This window comes from Acipenser ruthenus, chromosome 16, assembly GCF_902713425.1.
Source record: "Acipenser ruthenus chromosome 16, fAciRut3.2 maternal haplotype, whole genome shotgun sequence".
NCBI classification, from domain to species: domain Eukaryota; kingdom Metazoa; phylum Chordata; class Actinopteri; order Acipenseriformes; family Acipenseridae; genus Acipenser; species Acipenser ruthenus.
Window position 1 is genome coordinate 32,512,307 of NC_081204.1, and position 27,949 is coordinate 32,540,255.

At 38.5% G+C, this 27,949-nt stretch overlaps 1 protein-coding gene across 2 annotated transcripts in view; it reads right to left on the reverse strand.

The window, feature by feature from the left end:
* The window catches only part of LOC117412171 (teneurin-1-like), a 159,877-nt gene that overhangs the window by 92,070 nt on the left and 39,858 nt on the right, over positions 1–27,949 (reverse strand). For both annotated transcript variants that reach the window (XM_058989491.1, XM_058989490.1), the window contains exon 3: positions 19,393–19,653. In XM_058989491.1, coding sequence (XP_058845474.1) covers positions 19,393–19,653 — 261 coding nt within the window. The remainder of the gene's footprint in view (positions 1–19,392; positions 19,654–27,949) is intronic.

The following is a 27,949-nucleotide window of genomic DNA, read 5'->3' on the forward strand; positions in this document are numbered from 1 at the left end:
CTGTGAAATGCATCTCTTGTGTATATTTGGGAGGCATTTTCATTGCATGCTTCTATTGCTGGAGACTCACAGGGGCCAATGCCCAAGTGGACTCTCTTCAGCTTTGCAGGATGATTACACAGCACATGATGGAGAGGGTTTGTTAAAATGACCTTTGGTTGGATGAACGAGTGCATGAATGATAAAGGAGCAGGTTTTCCTGCCACAAGGGTGTGACAATCAGTGCTGCTGTAGAACAACATCAACCTTAAAAGAAATATGCATGGCGAGCTTCGTTCATAAGGGTCGTTCACTCTTTTAATGTTCACAAGTTAATCGCTGGCATATTATTATTATTATTATTTTTATGCCATAAACATAGCACTGGGGCAAATGCTTTGTGATGGTCCTAAGTATGCTTAGATATTATTTGGGTTCCTTCATGCTATACACATATAGTTACAACCAATGATAATACATATTTGATGACTATTATTTTTATTATTATTTGTTTATTTAGCAGACGCCTTTATCCAAGGCGACTTACAGAGACTAGGGTGTGTGAACGATGCATCAGCTGCAGAGTCACTTACAATTACATCTCACCCGAAAGACGGAGCACAAGGAGGTTAAGTGACTTGCTCAGGGTCACACAATGAGTCAGTGGCTGAGGTGGGATTTGAACCGGGGACCTTCTGGTTACAAGCCCATTTCTTTAACCACTGGACCACACAGCCTCCTGAAGTTGTGTTTATATATCTTAACTGTAAGACACTGACAAATTGTTGATCTGACAAAATGTTTTCTTTTATGTAACTCCATATAGTATGTTCACTGGCAAGCTAAAGTATTTATTGTCAAGACAAACTTGAGTTATGTAGGAAGTCTGAAAAACACCAACAACAGGTGCCTAGTGGAAAGTCAAGTGAAATCCATGAGTTAGCAAGATTAATTGCTGGAAGCGATTACTGCACATGGCGTGAGTGACCACAGCCATCCCAGAGGGCTGAGAGAGTGTGCTGGGTCTGTATTAATGGACTGGGAGACAGGGCCCCATACGGAGAGGCGTAATAAGTAAATCTCACACATGCTGGCAACAGGAGCTCAGCTGGGAGAGTCCAGCTGTGCTAAGCTTTTATAATGCACACAGGGTTCCTTGGGACGCCGGGAGTAATGCATTAGCGTGCAATCGCCTGCAGTACTGAACAAAATGAACTTTCGTAAACTGTTCCGTGTTTTGGATGAAATCTCAAGAAGATCAAGCCATTTATTTATGTATTTATTTATGTATTTATTTATTTATTTGACTATTGTGCCCAGTATATATGTATCTTTGTTCTAGCTGTGTATCTTTTAAATAATCTGAACTGGCATTTCCTATATAAAAGAACATAAGACTACACCAGGATTTTTCTAGGAATTATCTACCCTGAAGGCCAACGTTTCCACTGAAACACAGTGGAGCATAGCAAGTGATGCTGAGACTCGTATGCAAATAGGATGTGTGTATTTTGTATACATAATCATCAAACAAACCGCTTCCTGTGCCTCCAAAAGAACAGGGCTGACCCCTGTATTGCAATGTCTACTGCAGCCTGTTCTTTGCTGCTGCATTGACTAGTCAGCACTGTATACTCATTCTTCTATCACTGATTCAAAGAACACAGTGCCACATGCAATGCTACTGGCACACTAAATCAGTTGAAAATTCATTAACATCTGTGTTTTAAAATTGCAACTACATATGTGGCATTTGGGGAGCTGGTTGGAGAAACACGTCTTGATTGATGGGTAGCTGGGGACAAGGGGCTTTGGGGCAAGCCATGCCTCACTTCACTAAGTACATTATTATTACATATTGTACTGTATACAGAAGTCAATAAAATGAAGGGATACTTTTTAATGGAAACTCTCATCAGTGAATTTTAGAGTTTGATCTCTTAAATAAATAAATAAATAAATAATTAAATAAATAAATAAATGAAAACTGTACAGACCAGTATGCTATCTTTTTAATACCGGCAATGATAGTGACTACTTCAGATGGCTTGCCAGGTCTGTACACAATGTTCCTGGGCTGTGACCGGAACCAGGCATGAAGACCTTTTAATGAGTTTCTGGGTCTGAAAGCCAGCAGGGTCAATGACGTTTCTACTCTTCTGGTGATAAACCTGCCAGGCAGTACAGTACCCGAACAAGTCTATTAACATCTCTGAACCCAGAGAGGCCATTTTTAATAGCATAAGCTCTCATAATCAGAATACCCCAATCAACAGTGAGAAGTGAAGCGAGGAAAATCTCTTCTCGAAGCTCAGGAAATTGCGTAATGGTCATTAACACACGCGGGGATACCAGAGGCTCTAGTATAGTAGATATTGGTTTAAATGAGAACATCACTGCTAGCCCGCAAGCCTGCCGATCATCACACATCCCTACTCATTATAACACCTGGTTTGACATATTCCACCCTTATCTCTTGTTAAAAGGATTACAAATTGATAGGGATAGCCCACTGGTTTACATACTGGTTTAGGTTAATTGCATCTAAAAATAGAAACTTGCCAATTTAAGAAATGGTTTACCCTTATAAAGGGTCAATCTGCATGCTAGTTTTGCATTTACCACAGTTAACCATGGTTTACCATGCTTTTTAATATGCTCTACCATACAATTCTTACAGTGCCTTTGTTTTATTACACTTTTCTATGCTTCTACTGTACTGCAGTACAGTTTTATAAGGGTATGCAGTTGATGCCATGCTTGATTATAATGTAGAGCATAACTGCTTTTGCGTAAGCCTCACTTAATGAGTGTATAAAAAAAAAAAAAAAACAAGGGCAAGGTGAATATTCTGTTATCTTATGAATGCTCAATTTGTAATTCCATATCAGATAATCTTTGTAAATCCTACTCTTGCAAAGGTAAAACATAGTTCTAAATACAAATGGATTCAAACATTATTATGTTTTGGGAGGAACCATGATTGAAAAGTGATTACTTTTTTTTAGGATACGCTACTCAATATTCTGTGAAAAAACAGGTCAAACAAGCTGAGCACTAGCCCCTAATTAGATTCTTCATAATAATGTTCGCTTCTTACGGTTTTAAGAAATTCTCAGAACATTTTCAGAGGTCCACAAATCAGGAAGGTCCATTAAACTCCCAGTAGTTGACCACCAAGGCATTGCTTAAAATAACAATTAAACATTTTTTTGTTGTTGTTGTATTAACCACTCACAACCAATGATATGAATATAGCTTTTGTGCCCAGCAGAAGCAAAGCAGTTACACACAGCAAATTAGAATTGTGAGAGAAGGCGGACAACCAATGCATGAGTGGTCAATTATCAGACGTCAATGCCCACTAATCGAGACTCTATTGCTTCATTTCTGACACCCGAAGCTCCAAAATTGAAAAATTGAATTTGAACCGTATACAATTTTTGATCGAAAACTACTTAAGTTGCTATACATTACTCACTACTTGAAATGCAAGTTGAATCATATGACCTCTGTTATTGGATCTTCCACTGACATCTATTTAGTGTGACTCATTTATATATAAACTGACATCTATTTAGTGTGACTCATTTATATATAAACAGAAAGTAAAATGTTCATTCTGATATCTTGACAGAGGACCATTATCTAAGTTTAAAAGAAAAACATTACAGATGATATTGTCCCACACTTTGATTTATTTATCTCTTTATTCTTTCATCTCTGGATAAATATGCCTACCACATTACCATTTTTATGCATTCTTATCAATATTACACATTCTTGTCAAGTATTTGTGCAATCTTTTCAAGTAAAATGTAAGAGCATGTAACCAGAAACAAATGCAAGGACCATGTTGGTTGCAGGAATGTAGCTTGTAAATCGCTACTCCAATTACTGCAAAACCAATTATCTCCCTGGAAAACCAGAAGTAAAGTAAAAGCCATCTCTACACATGCCCTCCGTGCTTTCAGCCAATGTAAGTAACATTCAGCACAGAGTGACTGAGGTCAATCCATTATCAAGCTTGACATTTCAGATTGATAAGTGCCATTCTATTATAAACTTGATAATGGAATGGAACTGTTGCTGATAGATATTCGTCATTCTCTCTTTTTTTTTTTTGCGGATTCAAGCTGGCAGAATTCCCCATCCATCATACAGGCATTTTATCAGCATTGTTTGCAGAACAAATGGTGAAGGACTTGTTATTCTGAAGCTGTTTGAGTTTCCACCTAAAAGTACTTTCTTTCCAGTGGAATAATAAATTAAACCTGCCCTTGGGAATCATCCAAGGCCAGCAACTGCTCCCTGGTTTTCATTTGTCCCGTCTTTTCAATGGGCGAACTTCAGGGACATAGAGTACAAGATACATTTTCTATAAACAACTAAAAGCCAAAGTCTTTATGGATTATCTCCTCAGCACATTAACACAAATCAGTTTTGTTCATTCAGAAGCTTCCCACACTGCATGTTTATCTGAATCAATTTCTGAATATGCGCCACAACGCAGCATAATATACAGGGTGATAAGAAAGTAAGTTTATGACATCAATGCACCATATAATTGATGTGGTAAACTTACTTTCTAATCACCCTGTGTGTATATTGTGTGTAATATATATATATTACATACATACTGCTTGCTATGTAATTTATTTCCCATATAATTACAATTCAATACACATTTCTATAGCGCCTTTCATCACACGGATCCCAAAGCGCATCACGCACGCACGCACGCACGCACGCACACACACACACACACTTAACAGTTTACCATTACATTTAATAAAACAGAAATCAAAAAAGGAGATAGAAAATGGTTGTGGTTTTAATTGTACAATTGTAAAAGCTAAAAGAAAAAGAAAAATTGGAATTAAAAAAAAAATACTGTTTCTTATTTTTAAGAACTATTGTCTCCTTCTGCAGCTCAGGGTTGCTGCCTGTATAAGCAACAGGAGAATGAACTGCAGCCTGGCATGAAAGCAACAATCAGACCTTCTTGCTGGTAAAAATAAACACAAGTGAATTAGATGTGCCACGTGTGTTACTAAAGCAGACCTAATGCAATCTGTCACTCACAGGTCCTTTTAGACTACTTTAACAATCAAGGTCATTTTCTCCTTCAGCAGAAGAACCACGTGTAACATAAATTGATTCTACCAAAAACAAACCAAAAGCAAGACTATTGTCAGGTTAACACATCCAGATCCAGTATCTTTTTTAAATGAATTGTAATTTTACGGGATAGTTGTGCTTTATTTATTGTTTGTTTTATTTATTTTTTGCAGCCAAGTGCAAGTCCCTTTCCTTTGAGACATGCAAGACTACAGGTCCCAGAATGCACTGCAATGTGAGTTTAAAAATATACATATATATATATATATATATGTAAACTGTTTCAACGTGTCCCGGTGAACATTGAACTAAACCATGGTCATCCTGTCTTTTGCCAAATTACCACAATTCTTGATTGGACAACACAATTTAACAATGATGTTATGTACTAGAAACAATACAAAATACTGATAACGCTCTAACAAGAACAAGGAAGAAAAAAAAAAAGCCTTGCTAAACTATTGTCTAAACAATGAAGCAGCCTCCATGCACTCTGTTGAATAAAATAGAGGCATGGTTCATACAACAGACCTTGAAGTCACGCAAGCTTTCTCTGATTGACTGAGACAGGTGCAAGAGGCAATGCCATAGTTCCCAATATGATCAGCGAGGGAGCTAATTGAGAGGAGAAAGGAACAGAAACAAGAAGGGACGAGGAGAAGAGAAAGAAAAGGGAAAAGAGATAGAAAATGGAAAAATCATGTAGAAACACTTCATAATATATTTGTTTTTATCTTGGAACTGCATTAAACCATCAAAAAATATACAGCCTAGCCATAGCAGTGCTATAGTGCCACCCAGGGATGGAAATAAGACTCCTATTGCATCACAATTTCACCCATTCCAGGTTTTACTACGAGTCACAGTGTATTGGTAACAAGCTCAGGTGTGTCTTATTAAATCCATAGTAAAACCAGGAATGGCTCAAACTGCTATGCAATGGGAGTCTTATTTCTATCCCTGGTGCCGTCGAATAACATGTCTCTACAGAGCCACACTCAGTATAGAGGAGTTGATGTAATCGAAGCACAAGCGGTCAGTTACTCTTTGCAGTTCTATCATTGTGGAGTATATGGAGTTTATGAATCAGTGCTGTATATAAGTCCAAGATAACGTGTGTGCGCTCTTGACAAAATATACTTTATATCCATGATCCGAATCAAAAGACACAGACCAGCTTCAGAACGCACATGGGTCACAAGATTATCTGTCATGTTGTAATAAGTAAAATACTTACAAATAGATATCAGGTTAATCAGAATATAGCATCAGATATTTCATAGCTTAAAAAATATTTATTACCCAGCTAATGACGTTTAATTATAAACAATAGTTTCTTATAAATGAGTTTTTCAAGTCAAATTAGCATTCACATCAGTCAACTTTGTTTTGCTGTATATTCTGGTACATTATTATTATTATTATTTTTTTTTTATCATTAATTATCAATTTATGACTACATCATCCACTGACAAATTCTTAGCTGGAAGCTCATTTATCAGGCCTGTCTGTCATACGCTAGTGTCTAGAGCACATTTGATGTAGAGCCAAAAGTTTCTGTCCCAGAAAGAATATTGATTACAGTGATCACTAAGCAGACATCTCAATTTAACTGTAATTACTGAATTTATTGTATTGTATGCATGGTCTGCACCAGGTAGCTGAAAAGATCTTGTTCTGGACTGTCATCGGTTTCATTCAAGCGTTACTTTGAATTTTTATGCTGAATTTTTTAATGGGCATTTACAACAACTTTGTGTCAGCACTATAATCCACTGCCTGGAGGGCAATAATATTTCTTAATTACTTCTTCCAACCTTTGCACCTTATCCAGTCTTTTTCCATACCACTTTGAGCAGCAAATCTGCCATTAAGCACGACAAGCAAAAAAAAAATCAAAATTCATCCAAATATAATCAATCGTAAACCTTCATCTTCCTTATTTTTAGTTGAGGTAACAGAACATCTAATTACGTGAATCCTAATCATGCTCATGCACTTTAAACACACACCCCATTATGTAATGAAGAGTATATTGCTGATGCTTAAGCACACCTGTGTCTGAAATGAGATGCTAACACATACGGCTCCCAACTGGAATGAATTGCAATGGAACCACTGTGTGATACCGCTGTTCCAGGCAGCCTATTCATCTTGAAGCTCTCAATCAATCACTATAAAAGATATAAAACGCTTTTACGCTTACTCACCTAAACCACACCAGTGCGTCACTGTCGCTGGTGCTCAACAGTGTTTAGTGTTCCAATGGGTGCTGGGAAGTAAACTGCAAAGTATAAATACAGAGCTTTTGAAGCAACCCTATTGAAAGGTTTAAGATTCTCAGCGACGCAGTAAGTAAAGAAGGGTGATCAGTATGTTTTTTTTTTTTATTTATATATATCAGTGATGGTTCTACACTGCCTTTCAACAACCTGTAAATCATCTGTTACAAGCAAATTGGGAATATGCTGTTGCAAATGAAACCCACACCTGTTTGGTCAGAATTAGTCATATACTTCTATGTGAAATCCCATGTGGCTAAGGCAGAGCCACACACATAATGCTTGTTCCTGATGTCTTTCTTGTAAGTTTGACATTGCCAGGATCATTCAAGCTTCATTCAACATCAAGAAAACAAACCGCTTGCTATTCTGTTTGCAGCTATCATTACCGTATTTGGTTTTGGGTTTTTTTTTGCACACAAAGCTTCTAAATCTCTACTCCAATAATGATTTGCTATTCTTTGTCATTTACCTCAATAAATAGAATAAATCTCCTTTCAGAGCTGGATCAACAGAGAAGAAACCAAACTAAATAAAAAACATAGTAAGCCTCCAAAATCTATACAACTCACCAAAACGAGTTCCTAAGTTTCAATAGAATCACCTTTGGGGTAGACAGATATCCATCTGCTAAGCTAGTTGCTTAATAATCATTCATTGGGAAATAGATATTTAGCTTTTTTTGTATTGGAAGATTGATAGCTTAGTACAAATCTTTATAAAAATGAGGCAGAAACACAATCTACAGATTACACAACAAAGAAATGTATAATTCACAAGTAGCACACAGTACTATTTCTATTTATCTTCTTCCTCTAATTGGGTTACCTGCTCACACCCTGGTTTCAAGAAATCCGGTGTGCTGTCCTGCTGGCTAGGAGTCGAAATCAGACAAGGGCTACGTGTTATTACAACTTAATCCCACATTTACTCATCCCCTTATTCACTGCAGTGTCAGCCCTTCACACCTCGTCAGCGGGACGTTGATGGGACAGCAGCTGTAACACATGTCAATGAGCCAACAAACAAGCAGTTGCCAGGGGAGTTAGGGTGTGCGCTGTACTGAATTAAAACAAAAGACAACTGGCCAGTGTTTGCATAGGGCTACGCACATCGACTTACCGGATACCACTGGCAGACGATTTCCATATAAGAATATAAGGTAGGGGAATAGCATGAGAAAATGACAGGGCTGGCTCATTTTTCCATTGAATATCTCACAGTGCAGACACATCCTGAAGACTACCTGTAACCCTGCAGCTGCTGATATGACAATGCCTAACGGCTCCACGTTTGCTTTCCGCGAATTTAGAGAGGAAGCCTTGATTCTGTGCCAGCCACAGCAGCTCAATCCTGCTGCTTAGAGGAAAGGCGTATTCCTAATATCGCAAGGTTAAATATTACATTGAACAGGGGATGGAAATTAGCTTTATACCTTGTAAAAACTATTTCACTGTATGGGAAAAAAGGTATGGGTCTATTAATTCATATTGCTATCAGCAAATATATACAATACAAAAAAAGCAGAGAGACCAAGGCTCGTGGCGTACTGTGTCTGTGCTCTCTAGTATTGTCTGCTCTCTTCATTACTGTCTTGACTCAGGTGCATTGCTGTTGCAGGCACTGACACTTGCAGGTGAGACTAGGTTAAAAGGTCTATAACTGCTCTAGCAAGAAAGCCTGGCTCATTAGTGCAGTGGTTAAAATGCTCACTTGCATGATCGCTGGTTAATGCCAAGCCTCCCCTTGTTACACCTCCATGTATGTGCTACCCTTCAACACGTTTTGGTACATGTTGGAAGCGAGTGTGTTTTGGAGAGAATGCCAATGCTTTGTACAAAAGGTATCTATGTGTTTGCTTGCTATTTCCCCTTTTCAGGATCATGTCTTTGATAGAAAGCTTTATTTGCTATGCAGTACAAGTCTAGTTCATCAGCTGCTCATCTCACCAGGGCTACAGTCATGAAAAGGAAACAGCAGCTCAGATATCCTACAACAACAAGAGAAAAAAGATGAGGTGCAGCAGAAACATTCATCCAAGCTGCCTTTAACGTTAACAGCATTCAGCAAAGCCCAGGTGCCAGGAGTTGTTGTCACTTCAATACTGTCGCCTTTAATCTACGGGGAACAAAGCAGGGGTTGATTCCTCTCCTCTGTTTAACGTTGATGTAAATTTTCCTTCTGATAGATCACAGGAAAGTCACTGTAATTTATACTAAAACTATTTATTTTTCAGTTCAAGCTGAATTAAATCAGAGCTGGCAACTTTGAGAAGCAGATGACACAGACAGTATCTTGTTAGAAGGCAACATGCTCTCCATTTGCTACATAATAGAAAGTGAATACAAGCAGGAACAAGAAAGGTGTCCGTCAAGTACAGCAAGGCACAGACAGACTATTGATGTGACTTCTACACATAATTAAACTGTTTGCAAACTTTCCAAAAAAGCATGGAATAAGCTCCACCAATTAAGAAACAGGACAGCTCCCCAAGTAATGGATCCCAGCAGTGATTCTCTGTCCATCTACAAGGACCGTGCAGTACCGCAATCTGGCAGTTTTCATTGCTGCCATAGTGAAAAATAAAGGCCTTAATCCAATAAATGATATCTTGAAGCATTAGCATAACTATGCATATATCTATTTTAAATTATATCTGTAACCATTATTAAGTAGAAAGAAGTATCACATTGTATTAAACATGTATCTTTATGTTTGTCGTAGTTTCTTACAAATGTTGCCTTTTTAGAACTAAATCAATGTTTTGATAACCTCACACAGTACCTGCTTTCAGTGGTCCTCTTATTCTTGTGTTTTTGAATAGCTTTTTTCTATTTATTCCTTTACCCGCTGTTATCAAACCCTGAGTTTCTTCTGCAACAACAAACATTTTCCTTTCCTTGAAAACACATATCCTATAAAATGCCTCAGAACCGCTTAAGGGCACAAAAACATGTGTGAGAGGCTGAAAGAGTGTTACCAACATTCCATTCTTATGTTCTGTAGCTTTGCAACAAGTAAAGTGATTATAAAAAATATTTTACAGATAGAATCCAAATGTATATGTACACCTAACCTGCCACAGACTCATTTATAAGGGTTTGTGCTATGCATTAATATACATATACAAAGTATAAATCCCATTACAATGAAAGGTAAACAAATTGGAGGTGAGATATCCCTACATTTTATTATTTTATGTCCAAAGAGGCTGAGGAGCCTATATCTCAGTGAGCCGCTACTGTTTCACCTTAAAAAAAAAGCAAAAATAAAAATGTAATCTCGACATTATTATGATAGCAATGCACATCCTCAGGAATCGCAGAAGAACCACAGGATTACAAGCTATAACAACAGAGATGGTACCGTTATTGCATTGTGGTGCAGACACAGAACCGGTTTACCTTGCATTGCATTCCCATTAAAAAGACCTGGTCAAACGAGGGGACTTGGCTGAGCTGGAAGCAATGCAGCTGCATGGATGTAACTCCATCCATTCCCACCTTGAACCACCAGTGCATCACGTTTAAATAATCAGTCTGCTGCTTCACTGAGGGTGACCCTCATGGTTAATGTGGACTAATAACCACCCACTCCACACACACACACACACGCACGCGCACACACACACACACACACACACACGCACACTCACACCCTCCTTTTTCAGCTCCATCCACTCTCAAAGACACCTTCACTGATGCTCAGAGATTCTCAAGCCCAATGTCGACACTTTAGATTGAAGTCAGTAAATGAAGTCAAAGATATGGATTTATCAGATGCTATGTGCGCTCCCTTGAAATATTAAAAATGAATAGAAGGATCGTACTGAACCTCTGCAGCTCTCCGGTTATCTTGAGCTCGTTTTCTTTCTTAGCAATCCCACTCAGAATATGAGAACAAATAATAATATCTCCCAGTTATACATTTTAAATGAAGATCTGTCACTGTTGTACTTATACTACTATTACTAATAATGACAATACATCTTACAACATGTTTTCATAGAAACTTTGTCACATCATCACATTTAATTCATTAGAATGGGATGTTAAGCGAGAGCTGTGGAGTGACACATTGGTGACGTGATACATTAGCTCTGCATTGGGAAATGAGCACACCTTTAAAATTGTACCAGGCATCACTTCATTGAGATTGTTTATAAGAAACTGATAATGCAGGACCTTTTCACAAATGAGTACGAAGGGCTGGATTTGAAAAAGTTACATAAATCTTTAAAGCAAGTGTTAGCATCTCTGGCATGGGGCCAGTTCTCTGATAGGAGGTAATATAGAGGCTTCCCACTGTAGTTCCTTTATCTTTTCAGGAAAGGAACTCCCTGTCTCTGGTCATCTTGTCCTTTGTTACAATCCCAGTCATTTAATAGCTGGTTGCTATCCCAGTCCGACAAAAGCCATTTTACAAGTGAAAAAAAACAACTATGAAATGAAAGAGCTGGAAGATTAATTAAGAGTTCCAAAAAAACTTGCCACTCGGATCTGAGGGAAGAATTTTACTGCAGAGTGTTTTAAAATCAGGGTGTCTAGTAATAACACAATGGGAACCTACCCTCCAGCTCAAGCCAGAGGAGAGTGAATCATTTATCACAAAGGATTCTTGTTTTTAAGTCAGCACCAAGATTGACTGATGGCTGATAGCTCCTCTGAGTTCTGCCCAGTGTTAATGGATAGAATAGTAATTCCGTGGCACTCCTGCCTTTGAAAAATTCAAAGCCTGGAGTTGCTTGGCACTCTTTGGAGCTGAGAAAATGGCCTGTCCTCTGTACTGCATTAGTTCACTGGCAATTTCAGCAGAAAATGATAACCGTATTGAACAGTGATAAAGCTCAGAGAGTCCTTCTGAAAATGTCATTTATAACTGACACACTAAACCAATACAGTGCACCCTCCTTCCTTTACCTGAATGTACTGTTCCTAATGAATTAGAGTAGCTGCACAGCTCCACATGAGTGTAGAAAATGTTCACAAAAAAGGCACTGGTGAAATGCAGTGTTTTTAATTTACTGTGAATGTGTTTTTTTGTATTACCAACTAACCTGAAACAGATAGGATGGTATGCATTGTAGACACACACAGACAGACAGACATATGCTCAAACAAAATGCATAACATTAAATGTGCAAAATGTTGTTACAATGATCCCCGACATATATTTATTCTTACTAGATGTCTTAATAAAGGTGAAGCCAAACCAATATCATAAAGGAACCATTACAAAAAAGGACAAGCAACTACAGGTACTCTGCCGATAGATTTCAACAGGGCTGTCACAATAATATCGGTCCATCTTCAATATAATCTTCAGTGAGTGAAGAGCCTCCTCTCCCTGAGAGCGGGTAGCTTCTCTTTGTGTTAAACTGGCTGGCAACATGCTGCAGGATTGGTGGCCTGGTTGTGATATTCAGTGTCATCTCGTCACTCAGCTGGAGAGACGCTGGAATAGGCCATTTATCACTGAGCTGCATGGGTGATAAAGATCTAAACACGTGGTGCCTCTGAGGGCCCTCTGGTGCTGCTAACCAGTGATCATTCCAGGGGGCCTGCAGGCCCTGCTTGTGCTTTCTTAAGGCTCTTGGTAGAGTAAGAATTATAATGACCAGTTTTTAGCTTAAGAATCATGCAGTACCATGAGCAAGGTGTCCAAAGCATTACTGGAGATAATGTAACTCTGCCTGTGTGCACTACCTCTGCGTTGTGTTTGTTTTGTTCTTTTGATGAGCGACGCAAGGCCTGTTCTCAGCATTCAGGTTTTAACTACTTTTTGGTGTCTTTCCCTGTGTTCTCTTACTCCATGCAAGCAGCAATTTTCATAGAGAATAAAAAAATACATTTCACTTCGGTATTACTCCCTACGGTTCCCACAATGCACCTGGCCACTGTACATAATAACTCGTACAGTTTAAAACAATTTACAATAGAAATATGAAAGAAAAGAATTTGTGCTTCCAAAGTGAATTTTAGGGGAATTTTACAACATACATTTACAACTCATTACACTAAGCGAACAAAATCATCCCACGCTTACGACACCCTCAGTCTTCAAATCCATTCAAGTCTTCAAAAGCGGTAAACTTCGAAGCCACATGGTGCCTGCTCGCTGAAGCACAGAATTTGGCTCTATATGAGATTTGAGTTTTCAAAAGTAAAACCTGTGACAAGCTGACAGCATCATGTAAACTGTGCTCACTACTACAATACATCACACCTGTGCTCGCCTGTCCGTTTACATCAGTCAAAAAGCCCAAGGCATGCCATTAAAGAGCCACCTCCTTCTTTGCTGTCTGTTGAATTTCATTTTTTAAATTGTCTTGACACCACCTAAAACTCAGTTTCTAACAGCACGGCACTTCTGACACAATGAAGGCTGAGATATCGAGGTGTGTTCTATCTTGTTTACAATTCTTCAAAATGAAAAACATGATGCTGTATCAGAATTGTATTTCCTTTACATGCAAATATGAATTAAGTAATTCTACTACGACTATGACTACCAATAACTGTAGTACATACTTTAATATATGCAACTTATATACTTTTATCATTTCTGTAAGTCACTTTGGATAAAAGCATCTGCTAAATAATTAAATAATAACAGAACATAAAGGAAAATAAAACATATTCAGGATACAACGACAGAAGACTTCATTTGAATCAGAATTCATTTGACTGCTTTTCACCGACACTAGATTAAATTGTTTTTTTTCTGAGCTAAAAGAAATAGCCTCACAAAGGCCGGTAAACAAGGGCTCTTTTCATCAGGTTTATGCCTTGAAAGTAAATTACTCTCTGAGCTCTCATATTGTAAAGAAAAACGACATTTAGATTAAACCCATGCAACTCTGCCGAGGATAATCTGTCACTATTTGCTACTTTACAACCAATATGGTATTGATTTGCAATGAGCCTTTTATTCTGTTTTACTTATGCTTATTCAATCTGGAGCTGCCGTGCTTCTGTGCAGATAGAAACACGAGGACATGCACTTGCTCAAACACTTTGAGGTTTTAGGGTGGAATAGCCAGCCACTTTTCCGTATCAACACCAGGGTTACACTGTAACCACAGTGCCCCTAAAATGGACTGAAGTGCACAACAACACAACAAACACATCAAAGCATGGTTTACTTCCTGATCTGATATGATTGCAGCTATTCTACTCCAGGAGGCAGCACGGCACATTAGGAGACTGTCTGTCCTCATGGTAAGAGCTTGGGTAGAATCATTAACTGTACACTAGCAGGTTAAGTCATTCTGACCACCCCTTTGAACACATATATTTGACTTGTAGAATACCAGGTGCTCTGATTGGCCAGGAGATAGGTAAGATAATTCCCTGATTAGATCTTGTTACCTCATAGACATGTTTAAGAGCAGCAACACCCTCTGAGCTGTCCCTGTGGATTACGCCCATACTTCTCATATGTGTTGAGAGGCGTAGTACACAGCACAAGGGCAGCACACCCAGTTCAGTGTTATTGCTTATTTCAAAACCACATTAGCAACCTGGGGTGCATCTTCTTCACAGAAAACACGTATAGGTCTCCAGTCTAATTTCAGACAAAGCCTCCGGAGACAAGCCTATAATCTACTGATCTGCCACGGCACATCTATCAAAGTCAATATTTTAAAATGTAATCCTTTTCATCCCCCTGATCTCATAGTGCTTTCTGGTAAGATTCAGAGGCCTTTGCAATGCAATTCATCTTTCAGAGCAAAAAGATATATAAAAGAAGCATGGTCCTTCACTGCGGCAAGCAGACCCCCTGCTTGTATTTTATAAAGTGCGGTCTTTGTTCCGCTGGAACACTATAAAAAAAAAAAACAGCGCACTTGTAGATCTCTTGATCCACCCCTCCTGCTATACACTGGACTCGCCTGACCTACGCACCATGTTACTGGATCCGCAGCTGATGCGCTATCCTTGCACTATTGCACTGCTAATATGTCATTGTAGATATAACTTCTTGTAATACTAACTTGTTGCATCCTATTTCATATTGTATTTTAGTAGTATTATTTGCACTTACTGTAAACTGTATTTAAATATTAATCTTGCACTGTAACCCTGTATTGCCCTGTAACACACATAAGTTGCCTTGGATAAAGATGTATGCCAAATAAATGAATAATAATAATAATAATAATAATAATAATAATAATATGGGCTGTCTGGATGGGAGAAGATCAAACGGAACAGAAGTGTTTGAATGACCCCTCCCACCCAGCAAATAAAAACTTTCAAAACAACCTCCGCCTCTGAAGCACGGACTGGGGCTCATGAATAAAACATTACTAATAACAAAACCAGCATAAAAAAAGAAGCTCATCCACTTTATTAAAAGGAGAAGTTATATCTGTAATTGGTATTTTGACATGACTTCAATTCATTATGCTTAACCATTCGATTTGGACGGTAAAGAACCCTTAAAGCCACCTGCTGCTGCTCGCTTTGAGCTTCCCAGCCTGAAAGAGAGCACCCTGAATCCACTCTGACTGGGCACTGCAACATGATTGGAGTCTCACTGCTATTAGAGGCATGTATTTAGTTTTCAAAAATCTGACGTGAGGAATGTACAGTATAACACAGAATTTAAAAGACTGGAGAATGGCAGAAGACCGATCACATTTTTATTCACCATTCCAATTAATCACGACTCCCACTGCTAATTACAGTAGAGGCACAATTCATAACGCTGATGCTTCACTTAGCCACCCACGCTGGTTTCAGAGAATGGCCACTTTAAGTAATGTCAGTCCGGGTCACACAGGGTTATAAAGCACTTAGAATTTGGAACGCTGCTCCATTTTGTATGTGTGTCAGTGCACAGTGTTATAAATTTCAATGATATTTTTCTCCTTAAAATGCAGCGGCTATTTATTTATTTATTTATTTTTTCCAAAACCACCATAGGCACCTCTATGTCATTCTGTAAATTATTGTCTGCTATTTTGAGTATCGAATTGCAGCATTTGTGTGTGGTTATTTTTTCCGATTTCGGCCAGCACTTGCCCTAAAGCATACATCCTGATTGTTCTGTGACAAAAACAGATCATTTTGCTTCCAGGAGAATTATATGCCTGGGCCCCCAAAGGAATGACACTGTTTGTTCATCGAGGCTGGGGCAGCAGAAGGTCATTTGAATGAAAATAACAGTTTCAGTAAAAAAATATATATTATTATTATTATTATTATTATTATTATTATTATTATTATTATTATTATTATTATGTTAAGTGGAGGCTCTGGCTTTTGTCATGCTGCTTTGCTTTGTAATAACTTAACTTGATTTTGACCATATGAGATATGTATATCAGATGGCATATACATAGAAGAATGCATGAAACTCCTGACACTCATCCTGTCATTTCTTTGTTAACACTGATTTATTACAGTTTGTGCAATAACTGTCAGTGCTAACGGATATTATTGAAATACAGCTGTAATCAGAAATAGAGGACAGTAGTTAGGAGCAGAAAGTACTGTATATCAGAACTGAAATAAAATGTCTCTACATTACAGGCCCCCAGCATCAAGCCTCAAGTATTATGACAAAGAATTTGTCATTTTTATTTAACATCCCACACTTTTAGAAGGGTTGTAATAATGAAAATGTGATTTATGTCTTCCGGAATGTTATATATATATATATATATATATATATATATATATATATATATATATATATATATCTCTAGCAGGATTTTGAGACTGTTAAGTTTTCTTACAAAATAAATGGTTAAGTTAGGGTTAGGTTTGGGTAGTCTGTTTTTCTATCTACTGGCCTTGAACAAAATAAGGTTTAAAATGGAACCAGCCGTAATGGTGTAAGAGAAATCTTTTGATCATAATTAAGCTGAGCCTCATCGTTCACCCTGGTGGTGATCGATGACCATGTGAAGTTCAGAACAGTGCATCTGCACCTAATGAGAGTCCATGCAAGGTCTGCATAATGACAGCTACACGTGCGTGTGTGTGAATACACTCAGGTGTGACCAAGTTAGTCTGTAATCGATAATCCAGTCAGCCTATAAGCATTTCTCAGTTCAAAGAGGCTATTGATTAATGTGATAGTGAGGCAGGTCAACTTTAATAGTGGATCTTTATATATATATATATATATATATATATATATATAATCCATGCCTGGCAATGGAATGTGAAACAACCAATGTGATTGGTCGAGCAAGGTTCCAGCTGTCCGTATATTGGATGGACACAGACAGTTGGAGCCTTGTCACATATTCTAAATCAAAAAGTAGGGGTGTTATTTCTAATAAATATTGCCACAAAAAAAACATATTGTAAATCTATTGCCCTGTTTTATATTTTACATTTTGTATGCTAGTAAGATTAGATAATTACATTATATACAGTATCTCAATGGATGCTGTGTGTTTGTAGTGCATGATGTCTCTTTCTATTACCCCAAGAAGGCTCAACTAAAAGTCGCTGAGTGATAGAAGGGGGGGGGGGGGGGGGGGGGGAGTTCCTGCGCTTCTGTTAAGATCCAAGGTAAACTCGAGATGAACCTCCCTTTGCTCCACACTATTTTTAATTGCCTGTCACAAACATAAGCACATTGAGTCTTACACTACCATCCCAGCACAGGAATACACAAGCTCTGATTGCTTCAGTTTGCATTACAATCACTAACCTGGTGATATGATTGAACATTGAATGGGAAAATGAACGCAGGCGCACTCACCTCACTGAGTCACCAGCCCGAACACTTAACAAAAGCACGCTGGGTATTTCTTTTTGAAGCCTTCGACTTTTAAGGAGTTCATAAAAGCCCTTTTATGACAAACAACAACACAAAAGGGACTTCAGATTCATAATTCCATTTCCACAGTTGTCCTGTGTTTGATTGTTCTGACATGTCTGCAACAGTGTTTACTTTCATGACAGCTGGATTGTATTAAGGAGTCAAGACTTTGCTGTGCTGATGAAAAAGAATACTGCATCAATAATAAATCCACATCCACTTTATGTGTGTGAGCTTGTGTGTGTGTGTGTATGTGTGGAGACAGAGAGAAAGAGAAAGACACAGAGATTTATAGAGACACAGAAACATTTATAATCATTCCAGGGAGGAACATTGTGCTTAGTGCATGGAAGACTGCATTTAGAGTTGTTGACAAAGACTGAATATCTTTCACAGGAAAATCTAACTTTTCGGAGACAGATAAGTGCTGTTTTCAACACAGAATCTCTTCCTTCGTATTATGTATGATGTGGGGGGGCATGGTTTCTGTCAGTTTCATTACAGGGCACATATTTTAAACTAACTTTCACCAGCAGTACAGAGGGTTCACTGGATTTTGGATAAATGCACACAGACTGAACCAGATTTATATTACACTGTGTTTGCTGTGCCAGAGTGAATGCTTAATCCACAGCTGGCTAGCGCTCAGGGTTCACATCCAGATGTAGAAGAAGCTGATTCAGTCCCATTGCTGATTAGCAGACACTAGCAGGCACTGTCTTTAGCTAAACCTGCTATTCACACCATCCCCATCTCTCCCCATAGACTGTATTCATTGACCAGCAGGGCTGTAAATCAAAGTATCTATAACTCTCTAAGGGGTTAAAACATCAGCAGACTGTACTGCTGTTGTGTGGATTCACAACCTGCCTGCTTTTAATTGTGCGTAATGAATAGAATGATCATGTGTTTAAAGGAAAGACTGCTACACCGATCACTTTTTGACCCTGTTTGCTAAGTCCCAAACTAAAAGACAATTATATTTCTCTGTTATTGAAAAGCTTTTTGACCCAACAAGATTATATATTGAACAACCTTTGTTCCTCCAATTGCCCTCCCAGATAAAACATTCAACATGTCTATTACCCTTTTTGCTCCCAATTTTATTTCCCAATTACTTAAAATCTCTTGCACTCTAGTTTTACAGTTTCTGAGATGCCAGACATTGACTCTCTTATCGGATGGCGTTTCCAGCAGGCAGGAGCCGCACTGGGAATGCTCTCACCGTTCTCCCCGTCTGACTTCCTCTCCTGCTCGGTGTCGGTCAGGGACAGCACGGAGTTGGCCCGGCTGGACAGGCAGGAGCTGTGCTCGGACTTGATCTCTCTCATCCAGAGCCGCAAGGCGTGGTCTGGCGAGGGCCCCCCCTCCGTCTCCGTGTCCACGTCCGAGCCCATCCCCATAGTGTAGGGGAGCTGGGGTGCGGCACGCAGCTCTGACTGATAGCCAGGGCGTATCAGGGCAGGCGGCTCGCAGAACTCCATTTCTGGGGAAAACAAAATGAAAAAATAAAATAAAAGCTTTTCACTTCTGGGTTTGAATTTTGTCACTAAAATACACAGGGCTAGAATCTCTTTACTCCAAATCATTATTAGCATCATTTTTATCTTAAAAAAAAAAAACAAACAAAAAAAAACACCATTACAGTTTTAAAATGATTATGAAACAATTAAGACTGCGCTCAGTTTTCTGTGATAAAAGTCTTAGTTGCTTAAATCTGGTTTGGTAACTTTATTGGGTGTGTTTCTCCTTTTTTCTTTTTAAAAACCTGCTAACTATTTGGAGTAAAGAGCTTTGAGAATTTAGTCCATAGTCTCTACTCTCGTAGGACTGTATCTGACTGAAGTCTTTAACATTTTAAAAAGAGGCTGAAACAAAGTTAATCCTAGCCAATACTTTAAGCATAGCACAGAAAGGACGCAGTTGGAAAATGGAGACAGACTTAGTACAAAGGGTAGGAGGCGCTTCTTTACACAGAGAGTGATGAGGCTGTATAACGAGTTATCATAGCCATGGTGTTGATGCTCCTTGACAAAGCTTTGAGATCAAACAGCTACTAAGAACCATAGGTCAAAGAGCACTGCCGGGCAGAATTTTCAAAAGAGAACAAGACATGTAAAGAGATGACATGTAAAGAGATGACCGTGTTACTGCTCTTTGTTAAAAGTTTCAGCAAGTAAGGCATCGTGTAGTCTTGTAATTGTTTTGCCCGTGTTGCAGATCCATACGTTGCAGATCCATAAGAGTTATTTTCCATGTCCTTCAAGCCTGATTCTTGAAATCAAGTCATGATTAGAACATAAAGAAAGGTTACAAATGAGAGGAAGGTCATTTGGCCCATCTTGCTCGCTTGGTTGTTATTAGCTTATTGAGGGTGTCAGCCTCAACAACATTACTGGGGAGTGGTTCCAGGCTCCCACAATTCTCTGTGTAAAAAAAGTGCTTCCTATTTTCTGTTTTGAATACCCCTTTATCTAATCTCCATTTGTGACCCGTCCTTGCTTCTTTTTTCAGGTTGAAAAAGTCCCCTGAGTCGACATTGTCAATACCTTTTAGAATTTTGAACTTTGTTCAAGACTGAATAGATTCAATTCTTTTAGCCTGTCTGCATATGGTATGCCTTTTAAACCAGGATATTTTCTGGTCACTCTTCTTTGCACTCTTTCTAGAGCAGCAATATCCTTTTTGTAGCGAGGTGACCAGAACTGAATACAATATTCAAGGTGCGGTCTTACTAATGCATTATAACGTTTTAACATTACTTCCCTTGATTTAAATTCAACACTTTTTACTATATATCTGAGCATTTTGTTGGCCTTTTTTATAGCTTCCCCACATTGTCTAGATGAAGACATTTCTGAGTCAACATAAACTCCTAGATCTTTTTCATAGATTCCTTCTTCAATTTCAGTGTCTCTCATATGGTATTTATAATGGACATTTTTATTGCCTGCGTGATGTACCTTACACTTTTCTATATTAAATGTAATTTGCCATGTGTCTGCCCAGTTCTGAATGCTGTCTAGATCATTTTAAAATGACCTTAGCTGCTGCAGTGGTGTTTGCCACTCCTCCTATTTTTGCGTTGATTGATGAAGCAAGCATTGATTTTGAAAACTGAGCAACACAGCTAGTTCCTTCTATAGAGGGGTGGTAAGGTTGCAGCATTTAACAATATCTGAGATGATACAAAGTTTGGTAACATTAGCTTGACAGGCAAGTGTACCCTCGACCAGGGCACAGAAATACTGGACCACCCTTGTACGAGAAGTGACAATACCATTGCGTCACTATCCTTCGATTGAACATACAACAGGAGAGGAGTAGGTAATTAAAAGACGCTTGCAGGGGGCTAAGTGGCTCAGCGACTTAATTACCCAGCCTCTCACCATTAGTTCAGAAGTTAAATGAGTTTGATGATCCCAAACAACCTTTGGGGGTGAGTTTTAATTATGGCACCGCTATACTTGAAAAAAAATACCAATTAAAAAAGCAACTCTGATAAAGTTAAGAGGATGTTTGGATGTCTATGCATTAATTAACTGCACAAGTTATCCTAGTTTTTGTTATTTAGTATTATTATGGTAAAGTCATCAACAGCATATTTAAAGCTGCAGAGCTCTAAGAGAAAGCTTTCATGGCACCCATGTGCGCTGTGCCTGACTGTAGTACACAACACTGTCCCTCAGCTTTCATGAGCCTAAAACATCTGATTGGATAGCTCTGCTACTGTTTAGACTTGGAAGCCTTACTGAAACATGCTGCTCTGATTCCCTCTCTAGTAATAAACTGTGATGAATGCAGTATACACTGGGCTGTTCCAGTATCCATAACACACTTACTCATAAGATACAGCTTGTGCTATCTACTGTTTCTCCATTGCACCAGAAGTACAATTATTAATGAAGGAAATAAGATCAGCTAAGTTAGAATGATGGTCCGATAACTATGCTAGTGTACCCTACTATTAATTTGTTTTTTTTTAAATGCTAGAATCAATTGTTTACACTCAGATAAATAAGGGCAAGTGTTGACAAAAAGAGCCACTTTGGCATTTCCTTTCTGCATTTAAAAACATGACTGAATATATTATTTAAGCTTCCTAAGCAGCCCCTTCATACATAATGTTTCTACAAAAGGTCATATAAAGGGATTTCATTCTCTGGCTTCTAGTCACACTAATGCTATATGACAGCGGCTTTCTAGCACTTGTTAAACACTGTGTCACACGCTCAGGGCAGCAGAGAAACATGTATACACCTCTATTCCACAGGGAATTCAAACCGCACACAATTTACATCCTCCTGAAATTACATGACATGAGAAATCCTCTTCATTGTACATACAAATATAACAATTGCATTACAGATGCTAAACGATAGCTTTCAGATCTATCAATAATATGAATGTACATCATGGTGTAGCTAAACATTCGATTGAATACTGTACGTGCAAACTGAAGAGTGTAATACAAAAGCAAGTTGTTCCTACATGCTATAAATATCAGCAACACATGCAGTCATGCAAGTAACAGTATTGCACCAGTCATCTGCTCAGAAGTGACATATACAGGACAGATAGATAGATATAGATCTTTAATAACTTTTTGAAGATGAAGAGTAATTGATAGAAAGACAACTCTGTATTTTATAATATTTTACAATTGGTTATAATATTTTGGCTTTCAGATTGCATGGACGAAATGAAGCTTACTGTAGCTGGGTAGATGGATGCTATTCAGTGATTTGCAAGTGTTGTAACTTGGTACTGCCACAGAACAAGCCTTCAAACACACAGCTTATGTAGAAGCATTACATGGAAAGCAGCGTTTACTTTTAAAAGACTATAATGGATAAAATCATCCCAAATTGCTTCTGTAGTCAGCCCTGGACGTCTAGCAGCAGCCCATTCCATCTTGGATTTTATTATCTCCATTGCATCAGTGTCTAAGGATTGTCCTCTGGGCTGCTGGAAATGGAGGTAAGATTTGTAACGCATCAGTTGTATACAGCATAGGTACTGCACCAATGGGAGTAGATGACAGTACAGATACGATGGCTATAGCATGATGCACTCCATGGGCTTTATTGGGGGCATAGACCCAGATGATGTCACAGTGCACTATGCAACTGGAGATTAAAGGGCAGACACATAATTGGCTGCTGCCTCACAACAGCTGTCTATATTTCCCCAGAATATGCATGCTTTGATATAGAACTCTTTACCCATCAATTAAGTGTTCAATACAGAGACCAGCTGGATACTTTACAAGTAAGATTTGATGTTAATAAATACAGATTGTCAATTTGTAATTCTCTTTATTCACAATCCCATTTGATGATTGTGCATAGTTTACGTATGTGATATACTGGAGCCTTGAGGAATCCAAATGCTCAACATGCTAAGAGGAACTTCTTGATGGATCATTTCTGTGGGTGTCCGGAGTTTACTTTTCCAGAAACAAGATGCATGCATCCAATCTACAGATTGCATTAACACATTTCAGATTTTTCAGAATAGCAAAGATTACGCTGGTATGAATCATTTATCATTTGATATGGAGGTGGGAGACAAATTTGCTGCCAGATACTATATTTCAGGGTCAACAGGTGGTTCAATTGTCTTTGTCTATGCTTCTATTCTTACATCCCGTTTGTAAATATATCACTTCTGCAGATTGCATCGAAAGCTGCCGCTGCAATAATGAGCTCTCCCTAACAGTTGGCACAACTAAGGAGGAGTAATGAATCCCAGCAGTCTGTGAAAGAAAAAAGTCTTCTGCTTATAGATATCAATCTTGGCTTTGCCACTGGGGGAGTGCAAGCATAGCGGTCGAGGCTGTCTTTGTTTAACCAAGTAGATGACAAAAAAAATGTGAAGAGTTATTCTCTGTATTGCCACCCACTCTCCATCTGGCATGTATCGGTCCTGCTGCCTTCGTACAGATAAAGATCCATTTGTCATCTTTTGGTTTTCCTTCCCCTAATTCTAGGGTTCTATCAGGCACTCAATTGGGGTGTTTACAAACAGGTATGGAGCAGAACAGCTGGAATAACACAAAAAAAAGAAATAAAAGAAAACAAAAGCGCACAGGCATACAATCTGTTCTAAGATCTAAGCTACAATCTGATCTAAATGGGTCGATTTATGTTTGATCGGTGATGCTTTCATGCTTTTAAGGTTTATGGCTGTTAAACTCCTTTCAGTTCTTCAGGGCACTAAACAAGGCCAGCTAACTGTGGAATGTAAAGTTACATGATGCAGTTCATTTGCCTTGGGGTGGGAGGGTGGGTGGGATTACAAGGCATATATGTATAAAATACTTTGGTAAGAGCATGCTTGATCTACAGGGATTACAATTCTGTGTTTTTTTTTGTTCCCCCAAAGCATAAAAAAGCTTTGTGAAAAAGACCTTTTACAAGTTATTAAAAAACATTACACCCTACTCAGTTTAATGCTTTTGTATTTTTTTTTTCCTTTGAGCCTGCTTGCAGTCGTGTGGGCCAAAGCATAATGTCGTCCGTTTTGCAATCTTATGTATCTCTCACTATACAAAAAGCCCAAACTGAGACCTTTGAAAACAATTACACTGTAATACAAAGCAATACCAGATATTAAAAGACATAACCTTATCCTTTTTCCCCCCCATCATTTATACTTATAAGTTTACATTAACTGCAGGGATACAAATCAATAAAACTACTTTTGCAAAGATAAGGAGTTTACAAATTCAAAACAATTCCTTTGATTCTGAGTAACCCTTTAGCGTACTTTATATACAGGGTAGTTATGTTCGTCCTACCACAGTAATTAAGGGACCAAGGTAAACATGGCGATGCCAAACACAGTTAGACAGGTCCTAATCAAGAGACTTGGCAGGAATTCTGTATACACATTAAACACTCGACACTCCAAAGATGTTAACATTTAAACAGGATCTTCTGGCTTTGTGAACAAAAATAAATAAATCGTAAGCTTAAACATTTACAAGCCGCAGGGGAAACTAGTTCAGAGCAAAATACTTCAAGATAGTTTCAGTTTCTTTCCAAACTGACACACACAAGGAAACCTCCACGGCCCAGTCCTTTGATTGCCCGCCTCTGTCTCTTTTCATCATCTCATTGACAGCTGGTGCCAGGCAATGCAAACCCTGATCAACTGAAACTTCGATGCATTCAAATGCATGAGGGTTCCTGCTGCTCATGTGAGCATTTTCGCTAGCTGGGGTGAACTCCAATGAATCATAAACGTATGAAAGCCTTGAAACACGCTGATGCAGCCAAGTATCCTGGGAGGAATTTTCACTTAAAGGTTTTCTGAGAACGTATCAGTCTAGGTGGTCAGGTCAATAGGCGCCTACACAAATTATCAGCACGGTGGCCCAGTACGCTCTCAGAAGATGGAATCCTTGCTTTGTCTGCATTTACTGGGATCTAAGTGAGAGATCTTGGTTTAGCACAGCAGGATGTGGGGAAAGGGCCCTGAGTAATGTAGAAGCTAATGCAGGTGCTTTACCACCCACTGTAAGGGGGACAGCTAGCCATCTGCAGGAATGTGCAAGCTCTAGTCACAGGGGAGGTTCTAAGCCACTGAAGCATGTCTTCACAGCCAGGGCAGCGGCTAATTTCGGAGAGGTGATGTTAGAGTTCATGTACAGTACATGCACCACCAAACTACAACCCCCAAAACACAAACACAGGAATACAAACTGCACGTCCCTAGCGTTGTTTCTAAAATCTCCTCACTTGAATTCAGCTTTTTCAGAAATAAAAAAAGGATATTGTAATTTACCTGCTGTCATCGCTCAATTGTTAAAAAAACAAATTAGTAAAACCCCAATTGTGGTTCCTGAGCACACATGCATTTCCTCATTTGATATATCCCTGTACTGTACTTCTGTTGTATGAATGCTGAGTGTGTTTGTGATTGGGACTTCACGTTTATCATATTTTATACACCAAGACTGGAGAGTAAATCACACACTCATTACTGGTTCTTTGCACCTGCTTGCCTGTGTGTTTTTGATTTACAAATAGATTTACTTAGCAGTCCTATTTGCAAAGGGTTCAGAAGGGATGTTAACTCCAGCTGAACACACCAAATAGTGTAAGTTGTAGTCGCATCAGTTATTGAGTGCAAATACACCAGGTCACAAAAGGAGTGGCAAGCTGGATGAAAATCAGATGCATTTACATTTGCTAAAAGGAAACACTGTTCATCAGAGCAAATATCCATCTCAACCTCCTTACCTCTAATCTGCTGTAATGCTTGTTGATTTTAACTGCCTCAACACATGTTCATTCCAGAGAAACATTTAGGATTGTTGCATAAAACATTACATGTATTGAGAATTCTCTGCTACTGTGACTGAAGAGTGCTTCACGTTGCCCTGTCCATGGTGCTGAAATCACTAGGGCTTTACAAACTGTCAGCAGCTGCCTGATTGATTTGTTTCTTTGTTCTCCTTTTTTTTTCTTGTGTTTTATCTTCAAGTTACTAAGAATAACCAGATGATTGCAAGCTCTCATGCGATTAAAACATGAATATCAATGTTTTAATCAATTCAAGCATGATAGAGCTAGAGTAGGACATGCTCAGCAAAGGCTTGTCTCTGAACAGGAAAAGCATGGGGCTACAATTTTAGATGCTGTCGACACCAGAACCACTGAAACTCTTAATTACCAGGGGCCCCCTACCATTCCTCACTGTCTGCTTAAGACAGCGATCAGTGGGGAGCAGACTTTTGCACTGGCTTGCCAACCTGTGTTGAGTGTTGCCAAAACAGCTGGACCCCCAAATTCAGAGGTACAGAGAGATTTTTCAGTCTTTCGTACTGGATCCTGACATGCCTGACAGTGTTTCATTTTTGACTTCTCACAACCGTCTGCATTTCAATGTGAACTTCTAACAAAGTCAAACACCTACTCCACTTCCCGCAATATGCACAGTAAAAGACAGCAGCTCCAATGTCCAATGTACACATTTAAATAAAATATTCAGACACCGAATCCAGTAAACCAGCTGTGTCATTAATGCCCAGCGCAGTGTGAAATGGAAATAATAATAAAAAAGTTTAGACGTCTCAGAGGTCTATCTTTGATTCCGCTCACAAATAAAACTAAATGAAAACGATAAGCTTGATTGGTAAAACTTTGTTTAGCCTCCAGGTAATGACAGTTGAATTGGAGCCAAACATATTTGTATTCCAACTCAGTTCAGAGGTTTTTGCAGGTTACACTGTCTGAATTAATTTGTTTAATAACCCATTCTCAGCATGGTTCCAAGGTTTAAATTGTGGCATGCTTTTGAAATTCTCAAAAAAAAAAGCTGCATAAGATAATTGATGCTAATACTCAATTTAAAAGGGTAACCCAGTGATGAATGAATAGCTTCATACTGATTACTCTTATATCAACAGCATCACTGGTATTTAACCATATTAGAATTGGCAGGCACTGGATTTGGTTACATATTACAAAGTGATTACTAATGCATTATTTAGTGTTTTTTATTTAGTAATTATTTTACTGTTATTTTTCATTTACAAAGCACATACTGTAGATATAGTGGGATTAGCAGTAGTGACCATGTACAGTATTTATTGAATTTTACCAAGAAGTGTAGCTGAATACTATTTGTTTTACTTATATCTTATTACAGGGCCTTGAAATGTAAATAAGTTGCAAAACTGCAGGTGTTCACTTAAAAAACCACAGCCTTTTGCCTTTGGCTCTGATATTTTAAATGGCACTATTTTGGCTCTACAGGGTCCACACAATACT